The sequence below is a fragment of the Suncus etruscus genome, chromosome 10 (genome assembly GCF_024139225.1).
Source record: "Suncus etruscus isolate mSunEtr1 chromosome 10, mSunEtr1.pri.cur, whole genome shotgun sequence".
NCBI classification, from domain to species: Eukaryota; Metazoa; Chordata; class Mammalia; order Eulipotyphla; family Soricidae; genus Suncus; species Suncus etruscus.
This window is the reverse complement of record NC_064857.1, coordinates 29,034,551-29,055,139: the sequence shown is the minus strand read 5'-3', so window position 1 is coordinate 29,055,139 and position 20,589 is coordinate 29,034,551. Positions and strand designations below refer to the sequence as shown.

The 20,589-nt window shown below is 40.9% G+C and overlaps 1 protein-coding gene, 1 long non-coding RNA gene and 1 other non-coding gene across 3 annotated transcripts in view; 1 reads left to right on the top strand and 2 right to left on the bottom strand.

The window, feature by feature from the left end:
• Positions 1–17,389, top strand: part of MCMDC2 (minichromosome maintenance domain containing 2) — a 39,860-nt gene extending 22,471 nt beyond the window's left edge. The window contains exons 9-14 of the mRNA XM_049781817.1: positions 827–1,032; positions 2,914–3,080; positions 3,873–4,052; positions 6,343–6,485; positions 12,979–13,088; positions 17,223–17,389. Coding sequence (XP_049637774.1) covers positions 827–1,032; positions 2,914–3,080; positions 3,873–4,052; positions 6,343–6,485; positions 12,979–13,088; positions 17,223–17,389 — 973 coding nt within the window. The remainder of the gene's footprint in view (positions 1–826; positions 1,033–2,913; positions 3,081–3,872; positions 4,053–6,342; positions 6,486–12,978; positions 13,089–17,222) is intronic.
• Positions 17,390–18,160: 771 nt separating this feature from the next.
• Positions 18,161–19,896, bottom strand: LOC126020398 (uncharacterized). Its single transcript, XR_007499586.1, has 3 exons — positions 19,761–19,896; positions 18,574–18,670; positions 18,161–18,345 (listed from the first exon to the last, which is right to left on the bottom strand). It is a non-coding gene; the product is annotated as an uncharacterized LOC126020398 (long non-coding RNA).
• Positions 18,419–18,500, bottom strand: LOC126021261 (small nucleolar RNA SNORD87). Its single transcript, XR_007499833.1, has one exon. It is a non-coding gene; the product is annotated as a small nucleolar RNA SNORD87 (small nucleolar RNA).
• Positions 19,897–20,589: the final 693 nt, after the last annotated feature.

Below are 20,589 nucleotides of genomic sequence, written 5' to 3'. Positions count from 1 at the left end.
GATTAAAATCATCAGGAAGAATTTTATAAGTTCATTTTTTTGTTTCTGTTATTTTTTTTTTTGGAGGGGGATCACCTGGTGACGCTCATGGGGGGTTACTTCTGAACTATGCGCTCAGAAATAGAGGTCAGGAGATAGAACCCAGGGCCTCACCTATACTAAGATTATATTATACCACTTGAGCTATATCCCATGCTTCCCTTAGGTGATTTTTAATTTGGGCTATCGGTAGGCTTTTATAGGCTTGTATTTCTTTCTAAGTCTTTCTCCCATTTTTGTTTTTGTTTGTTTGTTTGGTTGGTTTTTGGGCCACACCCGGTGACGCTCAGGCACTCAGAAATTGCCCCTGCCTTGGAGGACCATATGGGACACCAGGGATCAAACTGTGGTTCATCCTAGGTTATCGCGTGCAAGGCAAACACTTAAGGACTGCACCACCGCTCCAGCCCCAGTCTCTTATTTTATATCCATTAAAATTCCTTAGAAAGTTATATGCAGGGGCCGGGAGGTGGCGCTAGAGGTAAGGTATCTGCCTTGCCAGCGCTAGCCTAGGACGGACCGCGGTTCGATCCCCCGGTGTCCCATATGGTCCCCCAAGCCAGGAGCGACTTCTGAGCGCATAGCCAGGAGTAACCCCTGGGCATCACTGGGTGTGGCCCAAAAACCAAAAAAAAAAAAAAAAGAAAGTTATATGCACTAGACATTTTATATTGCCTATTCACATATAAGGAATACTAATTTGCACAACAGTTATACATTCTGTTTTCTGAAAATAAAATATTTAAATAAGAGTAATGATTATTTTGTTGTTTTCCCTCCCTCATAGGCTTTTAAACTTTAGTCTAAACCTTGTGCCCCGTGGCATACGTCATCCAGTCTCTGCTGAAATTTTCCCTACTCTGACCAGTAATAAATATGGAACTGGAGCCAGGAGCATTCAGGCTGGTAGTGCTTTGCTAGCTAAAGGTGGTATCTGTTTTATAGGTGATTTGACTTCACACAAAAAAGATAAGCTTGAACAACTTCAATCAGGTAAACAACTTTTTCAAATAAATGTCACGTACCTCATCAGCATCAAGGACTTATTTAGCAGTTGATATTGTATATCATACATTTTATTTTTATTATTTTTTTATATTTTTGGGGGGTCGCACCCAGCAGTGCTTAGGGGTTACTCCTGGCTCTGTGCTCAGAAATCACTCCTGGCAGATATGGAGGACAAATGGGATGCCAGAATTAAAACCACCATCTTTGCTGGATCGGCTGCATGCAAGGCAAAAGCCCTTAAAAAAAAATCTCATACACAATTTGCCTCAGAAAAATCAAGTACCTGGGAATGAACTTAACTAAAGAGGTGGAAGACCCATACAAAGAAAACTGCAAAGCACTACTTCAAGAAATAAGAGAGGACACAGGAAACAAAGACACTCGTTGCTCAAGTATTGGGAAGATTAACATAATTAAAATGGCAATACTATCCAAAGCACTGTACAGATGCAATGCAGTTCTTATGAGGATACTCATGATATTTTTGGAAGAAATAGATTAAACACTTCTGAAATTCATATAGAACAGTAAACTTCCACAAATAGCTAAAGCAATCATTGGGAAAAAGAAGATGGGGGGCATGATTTTTTCCCAACTTCAAACACAGTACCACAAAGTGGTGGCAATTAAAATGGCATGGTATTGGAATAAAAATGGTTTAGTTAAAAATAAAATTTGACAATCAATGTTGCCAATGATGTAGAGAAACTATATTTCTTACATATTATTAACAGAGAATAAAATGGTACTATAATTTTGCAAAGTTCTCTGACAACTTCTATAGAAATAAATATATATTTGTGTCTATGGCCCAAGAGAAAGATTAAACATGACTACAAAAGACTTCATCATTAAGGGAATAATTATTAGGACTAATTTGACAAACATTTGGGATATAGAGTTCTAGAAATAAAATTAAATCCTAGATCTGATGGTTATAAGGGATAAAGAAAGGAATAAAGGAGAGAAGGGTTTTTTTGTTTTGTTTTGTTTTGTTTTTTGGCCACACCCGGGATTTGAACCAACTACCTTTGATCCTGGATCGGCTGCTTGCAAGGCAAACACCACTGTGCTATCTCTCAGGGCCCGAGAAGGGTTTTTTTTTTTTTTTAAATAGTTTTATTTGGGTTGTAATGGATTGGATGGAAATGCCCTTAACTAATTTTACATACAGTCATTAGAAGGCAAAAATGATTAATTTGGTTTGGGAATGTTGAATCTGAGATATATTTCCCCATCTTTTTATTCATATTTTTGCTCAATCTTTTTCATTTTTACTCCCACATAAATACATAGATGGTCTGTTATTTTTTTCCCCCACAGAAAATGATATTTCCTAATAGCAGAGTATCTTGTTATATATCTGTGTTATATTACCAATCTCCTAAGTCTCTACCGATTCCACTGGACACTAGTCATAATTCTGGTTGTTTCCTATGTTTGTGCTGTTGATTCTTTTTTTTTTTTTTAACTTTATTTATGGCCACAGTCAGTGGTGCTCAGGGGTCACTCCTGGCGTCTGCACTCAGAAATTGCCCCTGACAGGCTGGGGGACCATATGGGATGCTGGGAATCAAACTGGGTCCCTCCTGAGTCTGCTGAATGCAGGTAAATGCCCTACTGCTGTGCTATTTCTCTGGCCCCTGTGCTGTGGATTCTAATTAAGTCACGGGACACATGAACATCCAAATACTTTTCTTGCTCTTTTTAAATGGTAGACATTCTATCTAATGTGACTATATATAATACAAAACACTCAAATTTACCTTATTTACTATTCATATTTTAAGCCATAAAATTAGATACAGTATTTATTAACTTTTAGATAAACATATTATAACAAAGTGGTGATGTCTTCTGATTTAGTTGTGGAAAGCAGAAGTGTCACAGTATACATCCCAGGAAAGAAGTTTGAAGATGATATCAATCAGCAAATGACTTTTCCAGTTCAGTGCAGTTTTTGGTCTTTTATTGATATGGAATCATCTTTGAGGAGACACACACAGAAAACCAACACTCTAGTTGGCCAAATGGTAAATTTTATGTAAAATATGCTTTTAAAATGTTCCTTATGGAATTTAGTCACAGATTTTTAACTAAGTGCTTTTGTTATTATTAATATTTTATTATTAGCCTATTTCTGTATTAGAACTCAAGTACTAGGATTCAAACAGTGATGTTTGAAATTATGTTTTGTAGTCATTCAAAGCATATATGTACTGATTATAACTTTTATTTTAATATGTACTTAAGGAAATTTTAATTAAAATGTCTATAAAAATGACTAAGGAACCATGCATGTGGGTCAATAGACTGTATGGGTTGCATGAGACTCTGAGTTTGATAAAAAAAAAAGGAAGAATGAAAAGAAAAGAAGGAAAAAAGAAAGGGAGGGAGGAAAGAAGGAAAGAAAGGAAAAAAAGAAAGAAAAAGTTTTTAATTAAAATTTTTAATTGTTCTCTATAGTAGTTGGATGTTCTTCAGGAATTACTCTAAAAATAATTTATAATAAATACTATTATACTATAACATTGCTAATTTAAATGATTGCAATAAGCAAGAGTTAATTGATTTTTTTTTTTTTTTTTTGGTTTTTGGGTCACACCCGGTGGTGCTCAGGGGTTACTCCTGGCTGTCTGCTCAGAAATAGCTCCTGGCAGGCACGGGGGAACCATATGTGACACCGGGATTCGAACCAACCACCTTTGGTCCTGGATCAGCTGCTTGCAAGGCAAATGCCGCTGTGCTATCTCTCCAGGCCCTATTTCCCAAATTTTTATGAAAACGCCAGTGTAATATTTCCTTTTTCGTTTGGGTTCATATAGGATTGCAGTTTGATTCCAGCTAATCTTGTAGACACATTTGGCTTATTGATAAATTGTAATGAATCATCTCCTTGCTACCCACTTCTTCCAACTGTACAACATACTTTAAAAAAAGCCATGGAACCAGAAGGACTGCTTTATTTTGCTTCTAAACAGTTTACAAGTGATGATTTTGAAAAGGTAAAATTAGATTAAATGAGAATCTATAACTGAATTGTAACCAAAAATATTATTTCTGAATTTAAGTAGTACTTCTTTTGAATGGTAAGACTTTTTTTTAATTATTGAATCACCATGAGATGCAAAGCTGAAAAAGCTGCTGAGGGGCCAGAGCAATAGCACAGCTGCTAGGCTGTTTGCCTTGCACACCATGGACCTGGGGTTGATCCCTGGCATCCCATATATTCCTCAGAGTATGTCAGGAGCAATGTCTGAGTGCAGAAACAGGAGAAACTCTTGAGCACCACAGGGTGTGCCCCTACCCCCAATAGTGGAGTTTCTTTTTTTTTTTTTTAAATAATATCTTTTTTTAAGCACCATTATTACAAGCATAATTGTAGTCGGGTTCCAGTCATAAACTGAACACTCCTTCATCAGTGCAACATTCCCATCACCAGTGTCCCCAATCTCTCTCCTCCACTCCTGACTGTATTCGAGACAGGCATTCTATATCTCTGACTCATTAACATTGTCATGATAGTTGTTTGTGTAGTTATTTATCTAACTGCACTCACCACTCTTTGTGGTGAGCTTCATATTTTGAGCCAGTCCTTCCAGCCCTGGTCTCTATTGTCTCTGGGCATTATGACAATAATGTCTTTTACGTTTCATAAAACCCATAGATGAGTGAAACTATTCTGTGTCTATCTCTCTCCCTATGCTTATTTCACTCAGCACAATAGTTTCCATGACAATGTGTAGGAAAATTGTATGACTTCATCTCTCCTAATGGCTCCATAATAGATGAGTGAGACTATTCTGTGTCTATCTCTCTCCCTATGCTTATTTCACTCAGCACAATAGATTCCATGAAAATGTGTAGGAAAATTTTATGACTTCATCTCTCCTGATGGCTCCATAATATTCCACTGTGTATAGGTACCAGTTTCTTTAGCCATTCATCATTTGAAGGGCATCTTCGTTGGTTCCAGATTCTGGCTATTGTAAATAGTGATGCAATGAATATATGTATGAGAAAGACATTTTTTGTACTGTGTTCACAGGGTATATATTCCTAGGAGTGGATAGCTGGATCATATGGTAGCTTAATTTCCAGTTTTTTGAGGAAGCTCCATATTGTTTTCCATAAAGGCTGGATTAGTTGGCATTCTCACCAGCAGTGAATGAAAGTTCCTTTCTCCCCACTTCCCTGCCAGCACTGATTGTTCTTGTTCTTTGTGATGTCTGCCAGTCTCTGTGATGTGAGAAGCTATCTCATTGTTTTGATTTGCAACTTCCTGATGATTAGTGATGTGGAGCATTTTTTCATGTGCCTTTTGGTCATTTGTATTTCTTTGAGAAATTGTTCATTTCTTCTCCCCATGTTTTGATAGGGTTAGATGTTTTTTCTTGGTAAGTTCTATCAGTACCTTGTATATCTTAAATATTAGCCCCTTATCTGATGAGTGCTGGTGAATAGTTTCTCCCATTCTGTGGGTGGCTTTTGTATCCTAGGCACTATTTCATTTGAGGTTCAGAAGCTTCTCAGCTTAATATAGTCCCAGTTTTTTATCTCCATTTTCTCTTGTTTGGAGAAGGACGTTTCCTCCATGAAGATGCCTTTAGTCTCAATGTCATGGAGTGTTTTACCTTTGTGTTGTTTTATATACCTTAAGGTTTTGGGTCTGATATCAATGTCTTTCATCCATTTAGATTTGACCTTTGTGCATGGTGTTAGATGGAGTTCTGAGATTGCTTTTTTGCATGTAGCTGAGCAGTTGTTCCAAGACCACTTGCTGAAGAGGCTTTTCTTGTTCCATTTTGCCTTTCTTGCCCCTTTATCAAAGATTAATGGAATGTATGTCTTGGAAAGATTCACTGAATACTTAAGTCTATTCCACTGATCTGAGGGTCTGCTTTATTACAATACCATGTGTCTGCCATAGGGGCAGGCTGGGGATGAGATGACAGGAGGGCAACTGGGGGGATGGGGGTTTGGAGATGCTCAGAAGTGATTCCTAATAACTCAGAAATCACTCATTGGGGGATGAAATGGGATGCCTGAGACCGAACCCAGGTTGGTTGTGTGTAAGGCAAACACCTTATCTGCTGTGCTATCGAACATTCTTGATGGAAGAGGGAGGGATTATTCAGGGTAAACATGAATACTTCTTATAAGTAAGAAACATATAAGTTTCTAGTCTATGACTTAAGTGCCCAATGATCTTAGGATACACTAAGTACCTAATTTTCAAATTTTAGTAAATTTTGGATTAAGTGATTCTCTTAATTTTATCTTCACACTTTTTAGTTACTGGCTTTTGCAAAGAATTTGAAGGTAGAATTTAGCATGGAGGCAGAAAGAATGATTCATGGCTATTATCTAGCGAGTCGCAGAATCAGAACTGATCCTATATGTGGATCAAAACTATCAGCATCTGCTTTAAAATACTTGTAAGTATTCAATGCAAGATTTTAAATCCCTTATTGCCTTTTAAATTGTGTTCCATTAATTTACTTCTCTGCTTCACTTCCTATTTGATTTTTTTTTGGTTTTTGTTTGTTTGTTTGTTTGTTTTTTGGCCATACCTGTTGACACTCAGGGGTTACTCCTGACTATGCACTCAGAAATCGCTCCTGGCTTGGGGGACCATATGGAACTCCGGGGAATTGAACCTTGGTACGTCCTAGGCTAGCACTTGCAAGGCAGACACCTTGCCTCTAGCACCACTGCTCTGGCCCCTCACTTCTTATTTGAGTTCTTTTTAATGAGGTGTGTGTGTGTGTATGTGTGTGTGTGTGTGTGTGTGTGTGTGTGTGTGTGTGTGTGTGTGTGTAGCCCCATGGTTCACAGAAGTTATTGCTTTGTCTGAACACACTAAGTACAGCAGGTAGGATGCTTACCTTGTACACGGCCGACCAAGATTTGAACAGCAGCATCCTATATGGTCCCCCAAATCAGCCAGGAGTGATTCCTGAGTGCAGAGTCAAGAGTAACCCCTGAGCATTTCCAGTGTGGCCAACAAAACAAGTCAACACCCAAAATGCAGGGGCTAATTCTATTCTCAGAAGTGACTCCTTTGTTTGGGAATTCTTTGTGGTACCAGGAATCAAGGTGGGTTGGACATGTACAGGCAAGAACCTTAATTATCTTAATCACCTCCTGTTTTATCTCTCCACTTTTGGGAGTACTTAATATATTTTGTTCAAAAGACTTTAAGGTAAATTAATTAACCCTAACCCTAGCCTTCAACAACTTTTAATCAACTTATTTTTTATTGGATCCCTAAATGAGATGTATTTGCAAAAAAATAGTGCAGTGATGTCAAATGCAAGTAATCTTTTAATGTGGCTATTTCATTTCAGGTATGTTGTAGTTGAACATAGAAAATTTTCTGTTGGGGGGTTGGTTTTTGGGTTACACCCAGCAGCGCTCAGGGGTTACTCCTGGCTCTACGCTCAGAAATCACTCCTGGCAGGCTCAGAGGACCATATGGGATGCGAGATTCGAACCACCATCCTTCTGCATGCAAGGCAAATGCCCTACCTCCATGCTATCTCTCTGACCCCAGAACATTTTTCTAAGTATATTATCACATACTTTGAAACACTATTGATCTTTGAAAAAAATTTTAACTTTATTGATTGTTTTTTGGGCCATTCCTAGTGGTGCTCAGTTGTTACTTATAGCTCTGCACTCAGTAATCGCCCATGACAGGCTAGGAGACCATATGAGATGCCAGGAATTGAACTGGGTCCCTCCCGGATTGGCTGCATGCAAGGCAAACGCCTTACTACTGTCCTATTTCTCTGGTCCCCTGATCCCTGAAAATTTTTAAAGTGAATTTTTATTATAAAAGTTATGAACTTTTTGGGGCCAGAGAGATAGATAGCATAGCGGTAGGGCGTTTGCCTTGCATACAAAAGGATGGTGGTTCGAATCCTGGCATCCCATATGGCCCACTTCTGAGCGTAGAGCCAGGAGTAGCCCCTGAGTGCTGCCAGGTGTGACCCCCAACTCCTCCCCCACCCCAATGTTATGAACTTTTCATTAAAGAAACCAATAAACCTTTTTTTTTTTTTTTTTTTTGGTTTTTTGGTTTTTGGGCTACACCCAGCAGCATTCAGGGGTTGCTCCTGGCTCTCTGCTCTATGCTCCTGGCAGGCATAGGGACCATATGGGATGCCGGGATTCGAACCATGTTGGTCATGAGTCAGCTGCTTACAAGGCAAACGCCCTACCACTGTACTATCTCTCCGGCCCCTAAAGAAACCCTTTTTATTAAAAGTTTTATTATAGGGGCCGGAGAGATAGCATGGAGGTAAGGCGTTTGCCTTTCATGCAGGAGGTCGTCGGTTCGAATCCCGGCGTCCCATATGGTCCCCAGTGCTTGCCAGGAGCAATTTCTGAGCCTGGAGCCAGGAATAACCCCTGAGCACTGCAGGGTGTGACCCAAAAACCACAAAAAAAAAAAAATGTTTTATTATAGGGGCTGGAGCAATAGCACGACGGATAGGGTGTTTGCCTTACATGTGGCTGACCTGGGTTCAATCCTCGGCATCCAATATGGTGCCCCGAGCCTGCCAGGAGAGATTTCTGAGTGCAGAGCCAGGAGCTCCGCCAGGTGTGTCTCAAAAAAACAAAAATAGGGGTCGGAGAGATAGCATGGAGATAGGGCGTTTGCCTTGCATGCAGAAGGACGGGGGTTCGAATTCTGGCATCCCATATGGTCCCCCAAGCCTGCCAGGAGCGATTTCTGAGCATAGAGCCAGGAGGAACCCCCTGGCGCTGCTGGTGTGACCCCCAAACAAACAAACTAACAAACGAAAACAAAAACAAACAAAAAGGTTTTATTATAAAAGTGTTTGAACTCTGACACTAGAAAGGGGGGAGGGGCTGGGTCCAGAGAGCCCGAGAGATAGTACTGTAGATAGGGCATCTGCCTTGCATGTGACCTGGATTCAATCTCAGCATCCCATATGATCTCCCAAACCCACCAGGACTGAACCTAGACTGACTCCCTAGAATTGGGAGTAAGCCGTGATATCACTAGGTATGGCCCAAAAATCAAAAAGAAAAAAGAAAAAGAAAGAAAACAAGAATTGTTACATCTGTGTACTTTGTTGTGCTCAGGGGTTACTCCAGGATCTGCATTCAGTATTTATTCCTGGTGGGCTCAGGAGACCATATGCCTGGGATGCCAGGGATTGAACCTAAGTCAGTTGTGTGCAAGGCCTTACCTGATGTACTATCACTCTGGCCCAGTATATATATTCTTTAGTCAGAGAGATAGTACAGTGGGTAGGACACTTGTACAACAATAATAGTATAGTGCTTTACAATAATTTTGTACAGCAATAACTATCTCTCTGTATCCCTTTTATACAGATATAATACAATCAGTAAGGCAATTAGTATAGTAATTGCATGTGACCAACCTGGATTTGATTCCCAGCATCCCAGATGATCCCCCAAGCACCACAGGAGTGATTCCTAAGAACAAGGCAAGGAATAACCCCTAAGCATTGTCAGGTGTGACCCCCAAACCAAAGAAATAAAAAAGGAAAATTACATATATATTCTTGTATAAAATAAATATCTTTTTATAATTAAAAAATAGGACAAATTACTGGTCACAAATATCAAATGTAGGTCTATAAGAGAGATAGATGTTTGATTGATTTCTCTTTGGTTTTTGGGCCACACCTGGTGGTGCTCAGGTGTTACTCCTGGCTGTCTGCTCAAAAATAGCTCCTGGCAGGCACAGGGGACCACATGGATACTGGGATTCGAACCAACCATCTTAGGTCCTGGATCGGCTGCTTGCAAGGCAAATACCGCTGTGCTATCTCTCCGGGCCCAATAGCTCATTCTTTAGATATATTTGGGAATATTATTCTTTTTTTTTTTTTGGTTTTTGGGTCACACCCAGAGGTGCTCAGGGGTTACTCCTGGCTGTCTGCTCAGAAATAGCTCCTGGCAGGCACGGGGGACCATATGGGACACTGGGATTCGAACCAACCACCTTTGGTCCTGGATCGGCTGCTTGCAAGGCAAACACAGCTGTGCTATCTCTCCGGGCCTGAATCTTTAATGTTTTTTAAACAAAAAGCTTGGAACCTAGAGATCAGATGGTGGTTAGGGCACATGCTCTAGGAAACAACAATGGGTCCTCTGATCTCCGGAGTACCACTTGGAAGCCCCAACCCCCCCTACCAGCTAAAGATTAGCCAGAGAAAAAACACTTAGTTGTCAAAATAGAAAACAGAATAATAAAATGTTTTTTTTTCCTTCTTTTTATTTGTCATTTGGTTTTGATGACTTATTTTATGTCCCTCTCGCCCTTCACCTCATTGTTGATATCGATGCTGTACTGACCAGGAGTTGCACATAAGCCAGACTATCACTCAGACATTTTCCAACTGTGGAGGTCCCTGAGGCTAGCATATCAGGTTGTGTGGTGCTCACACACTGAGTCTCAGTGCTCATGAGGTTTGTGCTCTCTGTTATAGTGTTTACCCACAAAATTGCAGCATTGAACACTCCTAGTTAAAACAAACATATTGAGTGATTTGGTATGCCATGGGGAAACTACACACATGCTTTTCTGGAGTTGCACTTCTTGGTCAGGATGTTCACACATCCACACATCTTTTAGTTGTGGTACTTGCCAAAGGATACCCCCATTTTGTGGTGCTTGCACACACCTGGCTATGGTACAGCTAGAAAAATCACTTAAAGTACCAGGGGTCACAGATAGCAGAGCTGCCTCAACACATGTGCCATGCTGTGGACTTGGAATTATGACTATTTTCCTGAAAAGCAAGCACTCTAAGTGCACTGTTCTTGCTTCACTTTCCATTTTCCAAAATTGTTTATTTATTGTATCATGTGCAAATAAAATTAAAAATAATAAAGCTTTGAAAGTGCTATTTTCATAACTTTTTCTAGATACTAAAAATTGGTGGGGTTTTTTTTTGGGGGGGGGGGGGTTGGGCCACATCTGGCAGCACTCAGGGATTACTCCTGACTCTGTGCTCAGAAATCATTCCTGGCAGGCTTGGGAGATCATATGGGATGCCGGGATTCAAACTAGGGTCCGCTGGATTGGCCACATGCAAAGCAAACACCCTGCCACTGTGCTATCGCTCTGGCTCATTAAAGGTGTTTTAAATTTAAACTCATCTAATCTCAGTTAACATATTGATCCAATAATAAAACTGATGGGGGGAGGGAGTTCAGGGAACAGTTTAATAGACAAAAAAGCCTACTTTGCAAGAATGAAGCCTTAAGTTTGATCCTTAGCACTTCCTATATGCACTAAGCTGTATGGCTCTGCTCTTTAGGACCCTTGTGTCATTTCCCAAGCACAGCCAGGTGTGTGGAGTACCACAACTAAAGGTGTCCAGTCCCCAGCGAGCATCATGAGGGGTGCAAACACTACAATTGTGTGTGTGTGTGTTCCCTTCAGTAGTAGTAGTAGTAGTAGTAGTAGTAGTAGTAGTAGTAGTAGTAGTAGTAGTAGTAATAGCAAAATGGGAGGGGTGGGGGAAATGAAATAAAGTGAAGTTAATTTAAATCCATTTATTTATGTTGAGCCATACCCAGAACGTTTCAGGAGTTACTCCTGGACCTACACTCAGGAATTACTCCTGACAGTGCTTGGGCAACATATGGGATGCCAGGGATTGAACCTGGGGACAGCTGCATGCAATGCAAACACCCTAACACTGTACTCTAGCAGTAGGTAGGGCAGGTAGGGCATTTGCTTTGCACTTAGCCTACCCAGGATGAACCTGGGTTTGATCATTGCACAACACTTTTAAAGTTCAGTATATTCTTACTAAAAAATGTTTAGTTGAGGATGCTGAAATGATAGCACAGCAGTGTAGTGTGTTTGCCTTGCATGTGACTGATCCCCGGCATCTCATATGGTCCCTAGAGAGTGCCAGGAGCGATTTCCGAGTGCAGAGCCAGGAGCAACTCCTGAACACTACTGGGTGTGGCCCCCTCAAAACAAACAAAAAAACCCCAAACATTATATATACTATAATGCATATAGGTATTTTGTGTATATCTACACATAATTGGTGAAGGGAGTGTTATTGGAATATTATACATTTGAAACTCAATAATGAATAACTTTGTATTTCTATTTGCATGACTCATGCAAATAATGAATAAATTTGCAATTCATGGTGACTCGATAAAAATAAACATTTATTTATTTATTGGATTGGGGGCTACGCCCAGCAGTGCTCAGGGATTACTCTTGACTCTTCACCCAGAAATTGCTCCTGGCAGGCTGAGGAGATCATATGGGATCCGGGGGATCAAACCCAGGTCAGCTGTCAGCTTCATGCAAGGCAAACGCCCTACCCACTGTGATATCGCTCCAGTCCCCTTAAACAAACATTTTAAGTAAGAATATGCTTAACTAGGGGCCGGACGGTGGCGCTGGAGGTAAGGTGCCTGCCTTGCCTGCACTAGCCTAGGACGGACCGCGGTTCGATCCCCCGGCGTCCCATATGGTCCCCCAAGCCAGGAGCGACTTCTGAGCGCATAGCCAGGAGTAACCCCTGAGCGTCACCGGGTGTGGCCCAAAAACCAAAAAAAAAAAAAAAAAAAAAAAAAAAAAAAAAAAAAAAAGAATATGCTTAACTTTAAAGTGTTGTGCATTCTTTTTTTTTTTTTTGGTTTTGGGCCACACCTGGTGATGCTCAGGAGTTGATCCTGGTTCTGCAGTTAGGACGTTCAGGGGACCATATGGGACTCCAGGAATAGAACTCATGTCAGCTTTGTGCAAGGCAAGCACTCTTAGCCAATTCTATCTCTCCAGCTCCAAAGGTGGTCCTTTTATATTCACGTGAGTTGGTTTGGGGTTGTCCATAACATTTATTATTTTTTACAATAAATATTTTGATTGACACCAGTTTTCATTTTTAGAATCTCCCTATCTGAAGCCCATGCTCGACTGAATTTAAGGAACAAAGTGCTTAAAGAAGATGTAGTCATTGCAGCCTTATTGTTTGAAACATCTCTCACATTGAAATATGGTAATCTCTGAAGTTGTTATGATCATTACATGTATTAAAACTTAAATACTCTTGGTCTATTAAAATGTTACATATGTATCAAATGTTGCTACAGAACAACAATTTTCTATAAGAAAGTCCTGTTTAGGGCCCGAAGAGATAGCACAGCGGCGTTTGCCTTGCAAGCAGCCGATCCAGGACCAAAGGTGGTTGGTTCGAATCCCGGTGTCCCATATGGTCCCCCGTGCCTGCCAGGAGCTATTTCTGAGCAGACAGCCAGGAGTAGTAACCCTTGAGCACCACCGGGTGTGGCCCAAAAACCAAAAAAAAAAAAAAAAAAGTCCTATTTAGGGGCCGAAGTGGTGGCGCTAGTCTGCCTTGCAAGTGCTAACCTGGGATGGACCACAGTTCTATCCCCCGGTGTCCCACATGATCTCCCAAATCAGGGGCGATTTCTGAGCGCACAGCCAGGAGTAATCCGAGCATCACCAGATGTGGCCCAAAAATAAAAAAAAGGAAAGTGCTGTTTAAATATGAAAATTTTACTAATTGTTTATAGATAGTCTTATTATTATCTGATTTCTCATAATGCATGCTATTTTTTCTATATCTATACTTAAATTTTTGTGTAGTTTTAAGAATCCTGGGAAAAGTAAATAATTTTAAATTAAGCTCTTTTTAAAATCGAATGCAACATTTAACTGTTTACAGTGGAGTATACATATAACCAAAAAAAAAGTCATCATCTAGCACAATTTGGGGGGGTCCACACCCGGCCGCACTCAGGGGTTACTCCTGGCTCTGCACTCAGAAATTGCTCCTGGCACGCTTGGGGAACCATATGGGATGCCAGAATTTGAACCACCACCCTGCGTGCAAGGCAAACGCCCTACCTCCATGCTATCTCCTCAGCCCCCTTTCTTTTTTTGTGTGTGTGTGGGTTGGGTCACACCCGGCAGTGCTCAGGGTTACTCCTGGCTCCACGATCAGAAATCGCTCCTGGCAGGCTCAGGGGACCATAAGGGATCCCAGGATTTGAACCAATGACCTTCTGCATGAAAGGCACTCCCTAGCATGATTTTAACTTAGCATTGCTATTAGAATACCATGAGTATGACATAAATGTTATAGTGGTTTTGCCAATAAAAACAGAAGAGTCTGAGGCCAGAGCGATAGCACAGTGGTAAGGTGTTTGCCTTGCATGTGACCAACACAGGATGGACCCCGGTTCGAATCCCAGCATCCCATATGGTCCCTGAAGCCTGCCAGGAGCGACTTCTGAGCACAGAGCTTGGAGTAACTCTTGAGCATCGCTGGGTGTGACCCAATAACAAAAGCAAATAAAATAACCCAGAAGACTCCCTTTATATTGTTTCCTGTCGTCCCCCCCCCCACCTTTTTCTGTTTGTTTTAGGGCCACAACCTGCAGTGCTCAGGACTTACTCCTTGTCCTGGTAGGATTTGGGAGACAATATAGGATGCTGGTATTCAAATCCAGGTTGGCCGTGTGTAAGGCAAGGACATTCATTTTGATGAGTTAACCAAACTTTGCCTCCAACCCTGAGACTTTAAAGAATATATTAAGACTTTTTCTGTCTAGATAATTAGTGTTTAAATTTGCTTTACTTTTTTTTTTTTTTTTTTTTTTTTTGGTTTTTGGGCCACACCCGGTGGTGCTCAGGGGTTACTCCTGGCTGTCTGCTCAGAAATAGCTCCTGGCAGGCACGGGGGACCATATGGGACACCGGGATTCGAACCAACCACCTTTGGTCCTGGATCGGCTGCTTGCAAGGCAAACGCCACTGTGCTATCTCTCCGGGCCCAAATTTGCTTTACATTTAACTTCAAGTAATTTTTCACAAAGTTAAGTTACGGCTTTGTTCTATAATTATTTAAATCAAGTATTATTAACATAGGATTCATAGTCCAAGGGAATCTTAAGTGCTTTAGAATTCCCAGGTTAAATTTATTTGTATTTTTATGTACCTGCTTCTAGCCTTTGTGCTTAGGAAGATGAACCATAAATTTTATGAGAATGTCTTAAAGGTTCATGTATCTCAAAGTAGGCTAGTTTATTACCCTGAATTAATTTACCAAAGAGAAAATTAGTGGTTCCCAACTTATACTAAAAATGGTAAGAATAGCTAGATATTTTTTTTTTTTTTGGTTTTTGGGCCACACCCGGTAACGCTCAGGGGTTACTCCTGGCTATGTGCTCAGAAGTTGCTCTTGGCTTGGGGGACCATATGGGACACCGGGGGATCGAACCGCGGTCCGTCCAACGCTAGCGCAGGCAAGGCAGGCACCTTACCATTAGCGCCACCGCCCGGCCCCAGAATAGCTAGATATTTTAATTTGAATTCCTTATCTTTATATTCTTATTGCTTATTTACAAACATTCTTAAAGGGAGAAAAGATAACTTAATGGTTTAGATCACATGTTTCGTGTACTGGAACCCAGGTTTAATCACTAGCATAGCATGGTCCACAGAACATCGATAGCTCTGCCAAGTATGACCCAAACCTTACTCACTCCCTAAAAGGATGCACATACTTGACTTTCTGCTTGGGAATCTATGCAAGGCAAGTACATTAATCATTGCACAATGTCTGTAGCCTCCCCCAAACATATTTGATAAAATCAAAGATAACTCATTTTATTTACCATAAAATGCTAATTTTACTATAGCTATCATCAGTTAAGTCATCACTGGGGCCAAAGTGATGGCACAGCAGTAAGGCGTTTGCCTTGCAGGTGGCCAACACAGGACAGACCCTGGTTGGAATCCCAGCATCTCATATGGCCCCCCAAGCCTGCCAGGAGCGACTTCTGAGCACAGAGCCAGGAGTAACCCTTGAGCACCGCTGGGTGTGACCCAAAAACAAAAAAACAAAAAATCAAAAAAAACCAAAGTAACTTGAGCACTAATTCTAAGGACGTCTGTAGTAAATATAACTGAGTATTTTCATTTAATAGATACTAATCAAAACTTTTAATTGGTATTTGGGCCATACCTAGCCAAGAGCCTGATCAGGGCTTACTCACTCCTGGCAGGATCAGGTCACCATATATGGTGCTGGGAATTAGGCAATAGGCCCACTGAGCAAGGAAAGTGCCTGTCCCAATGTACTAGCTCTGCCCAGAACTTTTTTTTTTTTTTTTTTTTGGTTTTTGGGTCACACCTGCAGCGCACAGGGGTTACTCCTGGCTCTATGCTCAGAAATCGCTCCTGGCAGGCTCAGGGGACCATATGGATACTGGGATTCGAACCACTGTCCTTCTGCATGCAAGGCAAACGGTTTACCTCCAGGCTATCTCTCAGCCCCAGAAATTATTTTATTTTACTTTGGGTCACACCAAGCAGTGCCCAAGGGTTATTCTTGGCTCTGTGCTCAGGAATTATTCCTGGCAGGTTTGGGGGGATCATGTGCAATGCCTGGGGTTGAACCAGGATTGGCCATATGTGAGGAAAATGCCCTACCTGCTGTGCTATAGCTCCAACCCCAGAACTTTTTCTTTAATATAGAAATTACTTTATTTAAAAATCATGAATCACATAGTTGACATAACTGATCATAATACATATTTCTAGGGAAGTGGAACAAAATTTAAAAAAATGAAGAGTACAGTAACAAGCAAATTTGTGAAAATGGTTATATTTCAAGATGAGGTCATTAAGTTACTGTCAGATTTATTAAACTTTGTATTTCCAGAGCCGGAGAGATAGCATGGAGGTAAGGCGTTTGCCTTTCATGCAGGAGGTCATCGGTTCGAATCCCAGCACCCCATATGGTTCCCCGTGCCTGCCAGGAGCAATTTCTGAGCCTGGAGCCAGGAGTAACCCCTGAGCACTGCCGGGTGTGACCCAAAAACCACACACACACAAAAACAAAAAAACAAACAAACAAAAAAAACCTTTGTATTTCCAATAAATTCTAATTTCCACTTCCTCACAGTACTGTTCAGCTTCAAAGTCATCATTTCTTTATATGGCAGTTTTCCAAACTTTAAACCCGTTATTTTGTTTGCCTGTTACTATTTCCTGGGTCTAAAACTAATTTTTGGAATATTCTGTTAGCTTAATTTTTTATTTTGTTGACATTTGAATTTCATGTACAGCATTTTACTAAATATTCTTTTTCTTCTTCACTTAGGGGCTGCAGTATTTTGTGTTGCTCCAAATGCACTATTTCCATTTGAACAGTATAATGAAGACTATTTGGAGCAGAGGGACATCTACCTGACTCAGTGCCAAGAACAGCTTCAAAAGTTTATTGTCACATATGGACCGGGGACAGCTCCCTTTGCTAGTGATGAATAGGGAATCCAAAACCAATTTTTCCATTCCTTATTGAGCGTATACCTTTGCCCGAGAAAACATGCTTCAGATCAACTACATACAGAAGTACACTAGAATGCCCCTAAAGGTACTATACAGAGGGAACAGAGGATATGTCATTGCTTTGTAGGATGCCTGACAAGTTCAATCCCCAGAGACCCCATATGTCCCCCCCTACGCATACCAGGAATAATCCCTGACCCCTGTGAGCCGAAGGGTCCTCCTTCCAAAAGAGACTATGCAGCATGGCTCCCAAACATTTTTTTAGTACGGATAACTAGTGATCAAGAGATTAAAGTACCCTCTGCAAATTCTAACTTTTATGAACTTCCCAGTCACTTTTAAGATACCAAATAGCAAGGAAACCCATTTTTGAGGAAAGATAACTTCTGAGAAAGTAGAAATACCTGAGGAAAGTTTCATTTTTTCTTTAAAAACAAAATCCTTGTTTTCAAAATTGTAATGTCAGAGGTTAAGTAACCAGAAAATAGTATGGATTTAAACATCAGATGTATTTTAAAAACATTTTATTTTTCAGTAATCAACAGCCAATTAAAATCATATATATTTGCCATAAAATGTAATTTATAAATTTACATATTCCAAGTTGATCAGTAACCCAACATTCATCTTTTGCTTCATCATGTGTCTTCAATTTTCCCTTCCAAAATGTGGCATGTAGTTCCTCCAAGAAAAAAAAAATTACACAAACTCAAAACCATTAAAATAGGAAACCAGGCCTCCCCCCATTGCAAAAGGAAATTACATTATTCCCTCTACCCCCACTTTAATAAGAAACATCTTAACTCTGAGATTTTACTAGATATACATGGACAAAAGATGTGGGTGCCACTTGACAAATTACTTACTTGAGACAATAGAAGACTTTAAAAAATTCTCAGTTCAGGGCTTACTTATGATTATTCATCCGCAGTTACCTATGTGTAAGAATAATTTAATCCATTAATGTAGTATTCCATTATATTTGATTAAATCACTTAACTATAGATTACTGGCATCTCAGTCTCAAATATTTCTTCAAAGAAACCCTCTGATGGGTAAACGGCAAAAGTGGTATCATCATTGTGCCAGTTAATCCTGTCAAAATATATTAAGTGAGGAACAACACCACAAATAAAAACAAATTAATGTTAAACTTTTGGTACCTCACATGCAGTTCTGCTTTGAGAGGGTCAGTCATCCTCTATGCAAGTATTTATCACGATGACCTCCATTCAGCTTCACAATCACAGATAGCACCATCTGGAAGTAAAAATCTAAATTTACAACTGTTTTTCTTTTTGCTGAGTTGGAGGGTTGAATCCAGGATCTCACAAAACAACAGAACTATATCCTTAATCCTTGATTATCACCTCACACACTATTTAAGTCGAATTTGAATTTTTCTATTTTAGCAGTAACCACACACTAACCATGCTTGCCAATCTTTCTGAATCCCAACTTTTCAATTAAAAGAAGAAAACTACAAGAAAAAACAAAACAAACAAAACACAAAACTTTAACTCTTAAAGGAACAAAATATACTTGCTGCAGGGGCCACCAAAGCGACTGTACAGCGGGTAGTACATTTGCCTTACCATACATACCTGACCTGGAATTAACACCCAAACTAAAATATTTTTGAAATATTAGTTCTTTTCAAAGGATCGACCTAATAACCCTTTAGATGATCTTTGCAAGTTAAAAATGTTCCTATCAGCATGGATCTGAAAAATGTTTTAGTTCTTTACCTTGGCAATAACTTTAAGACATGGGAATACAGCTATTGCTTATTTTTGCCTAACAAGGATGAGCCCAGTTAAAGTAAGCTGTTAAAAAAAAAAAAGTCAGATTTTCACTTCAAAAGAGCACAACGCAAAATCTACTTTCCACACAGTATGATTGGCATTCTTATTGAATCATCTATAGAATGAAATCCCAAATCTCTTGATTTGACTTGACAAAGCTCCCCAAGAGGATAAATCATTGACCCAGAGAGCTCTTGGCAATGATTTATGAAGACATAACCAACATGGAAGTGACAGACAATTTGTCACTGTCGAGCCTTGAAAAGCTGAAATTATGTAGTCTAATCAGCATCAGGAGTCAGATTATGAATCCTAATTCGGAAACATTAACCACTGCTTTGCATGGCTAGTAGTCAAACTTCTTCTAGATAGGTTCGGGGGAGACATTGATGAATAGCATGGGTCTCAAAATAAGCAGGGACTGAACCGTTTGCTCGTTTTGTCAGTATTTAAAATCGCATTTAAAATTTATTTTACAAGTGCAAAAGTGCCACCCACCTTCTACCAGATGACCAGTATCTCTGTTATCAAGTCCAGAAACTCACATTTGGGGCTTGAGGCCAATCCACTGAACACTCTTCGAAGTTGACAGCATCCTGGAACCAAAGCCATAACCTGGCTGGGCGACTCTGTGAGCAGTTGGGAATCCGATTAATGGATCTGGACCGAACATCACTCCGGGTATGAGTACTGATCCGTTCTAAGTAGACAAAGAACAGCTTTACAAATGGGGCGAACGAACCCAACCCTGATCCCTGGCAGGCCGCAGTTTACTGGAGACACAAAAGGTTGGCACCGAGAGCCAGCCAGGGTGGGGCCGGGCACCGTTGGGCCCGTTCCTTCCCGCCAACCAGGGACCCAACCAGATTCGAAACTGGTTCTGCAAATCAAAAACGCGCGCTGGCAACGGGCAGGAGTCCAGTAGGTACTTACAAAACGTGATTTAAAACGAGAGGAGCTGGCAGCCTTGCCACCGAGGTGGAAGGTAGGGCCAGGAGGGTGTCACCCCTTCCTTCCCCACCCTGCGATCGCCCTGGCAACGTCGCAAATTACGGTTCGGAGATCCCCAGCAGCCTGGTCGCACATGGCTCCGCAAGAGTCGGGGTCTGGGCAGAAAAAGAAGAGCCAAGGGGACGAAACACCAAGAGCCGCGAAACTGCTGTGTAGCCTCGGCGCACAGAAGTCTCCACCAGGCCCTTTCGCTTGCAGCCGGGCGGAAAAGGAAGAGGAGAGGCCCCGAAGGCCTCTTGGGCTCCCCGGAGAGCTCCACCCCTTCCGTTGCCTGCTCCAGTCCCCGCGCGCCCCGAGTCTCATAGCTAAGCAGCCAGGGTATTTGGGTGGAGAGGACTAATCCTCCAGGCAATAGACAGTAGC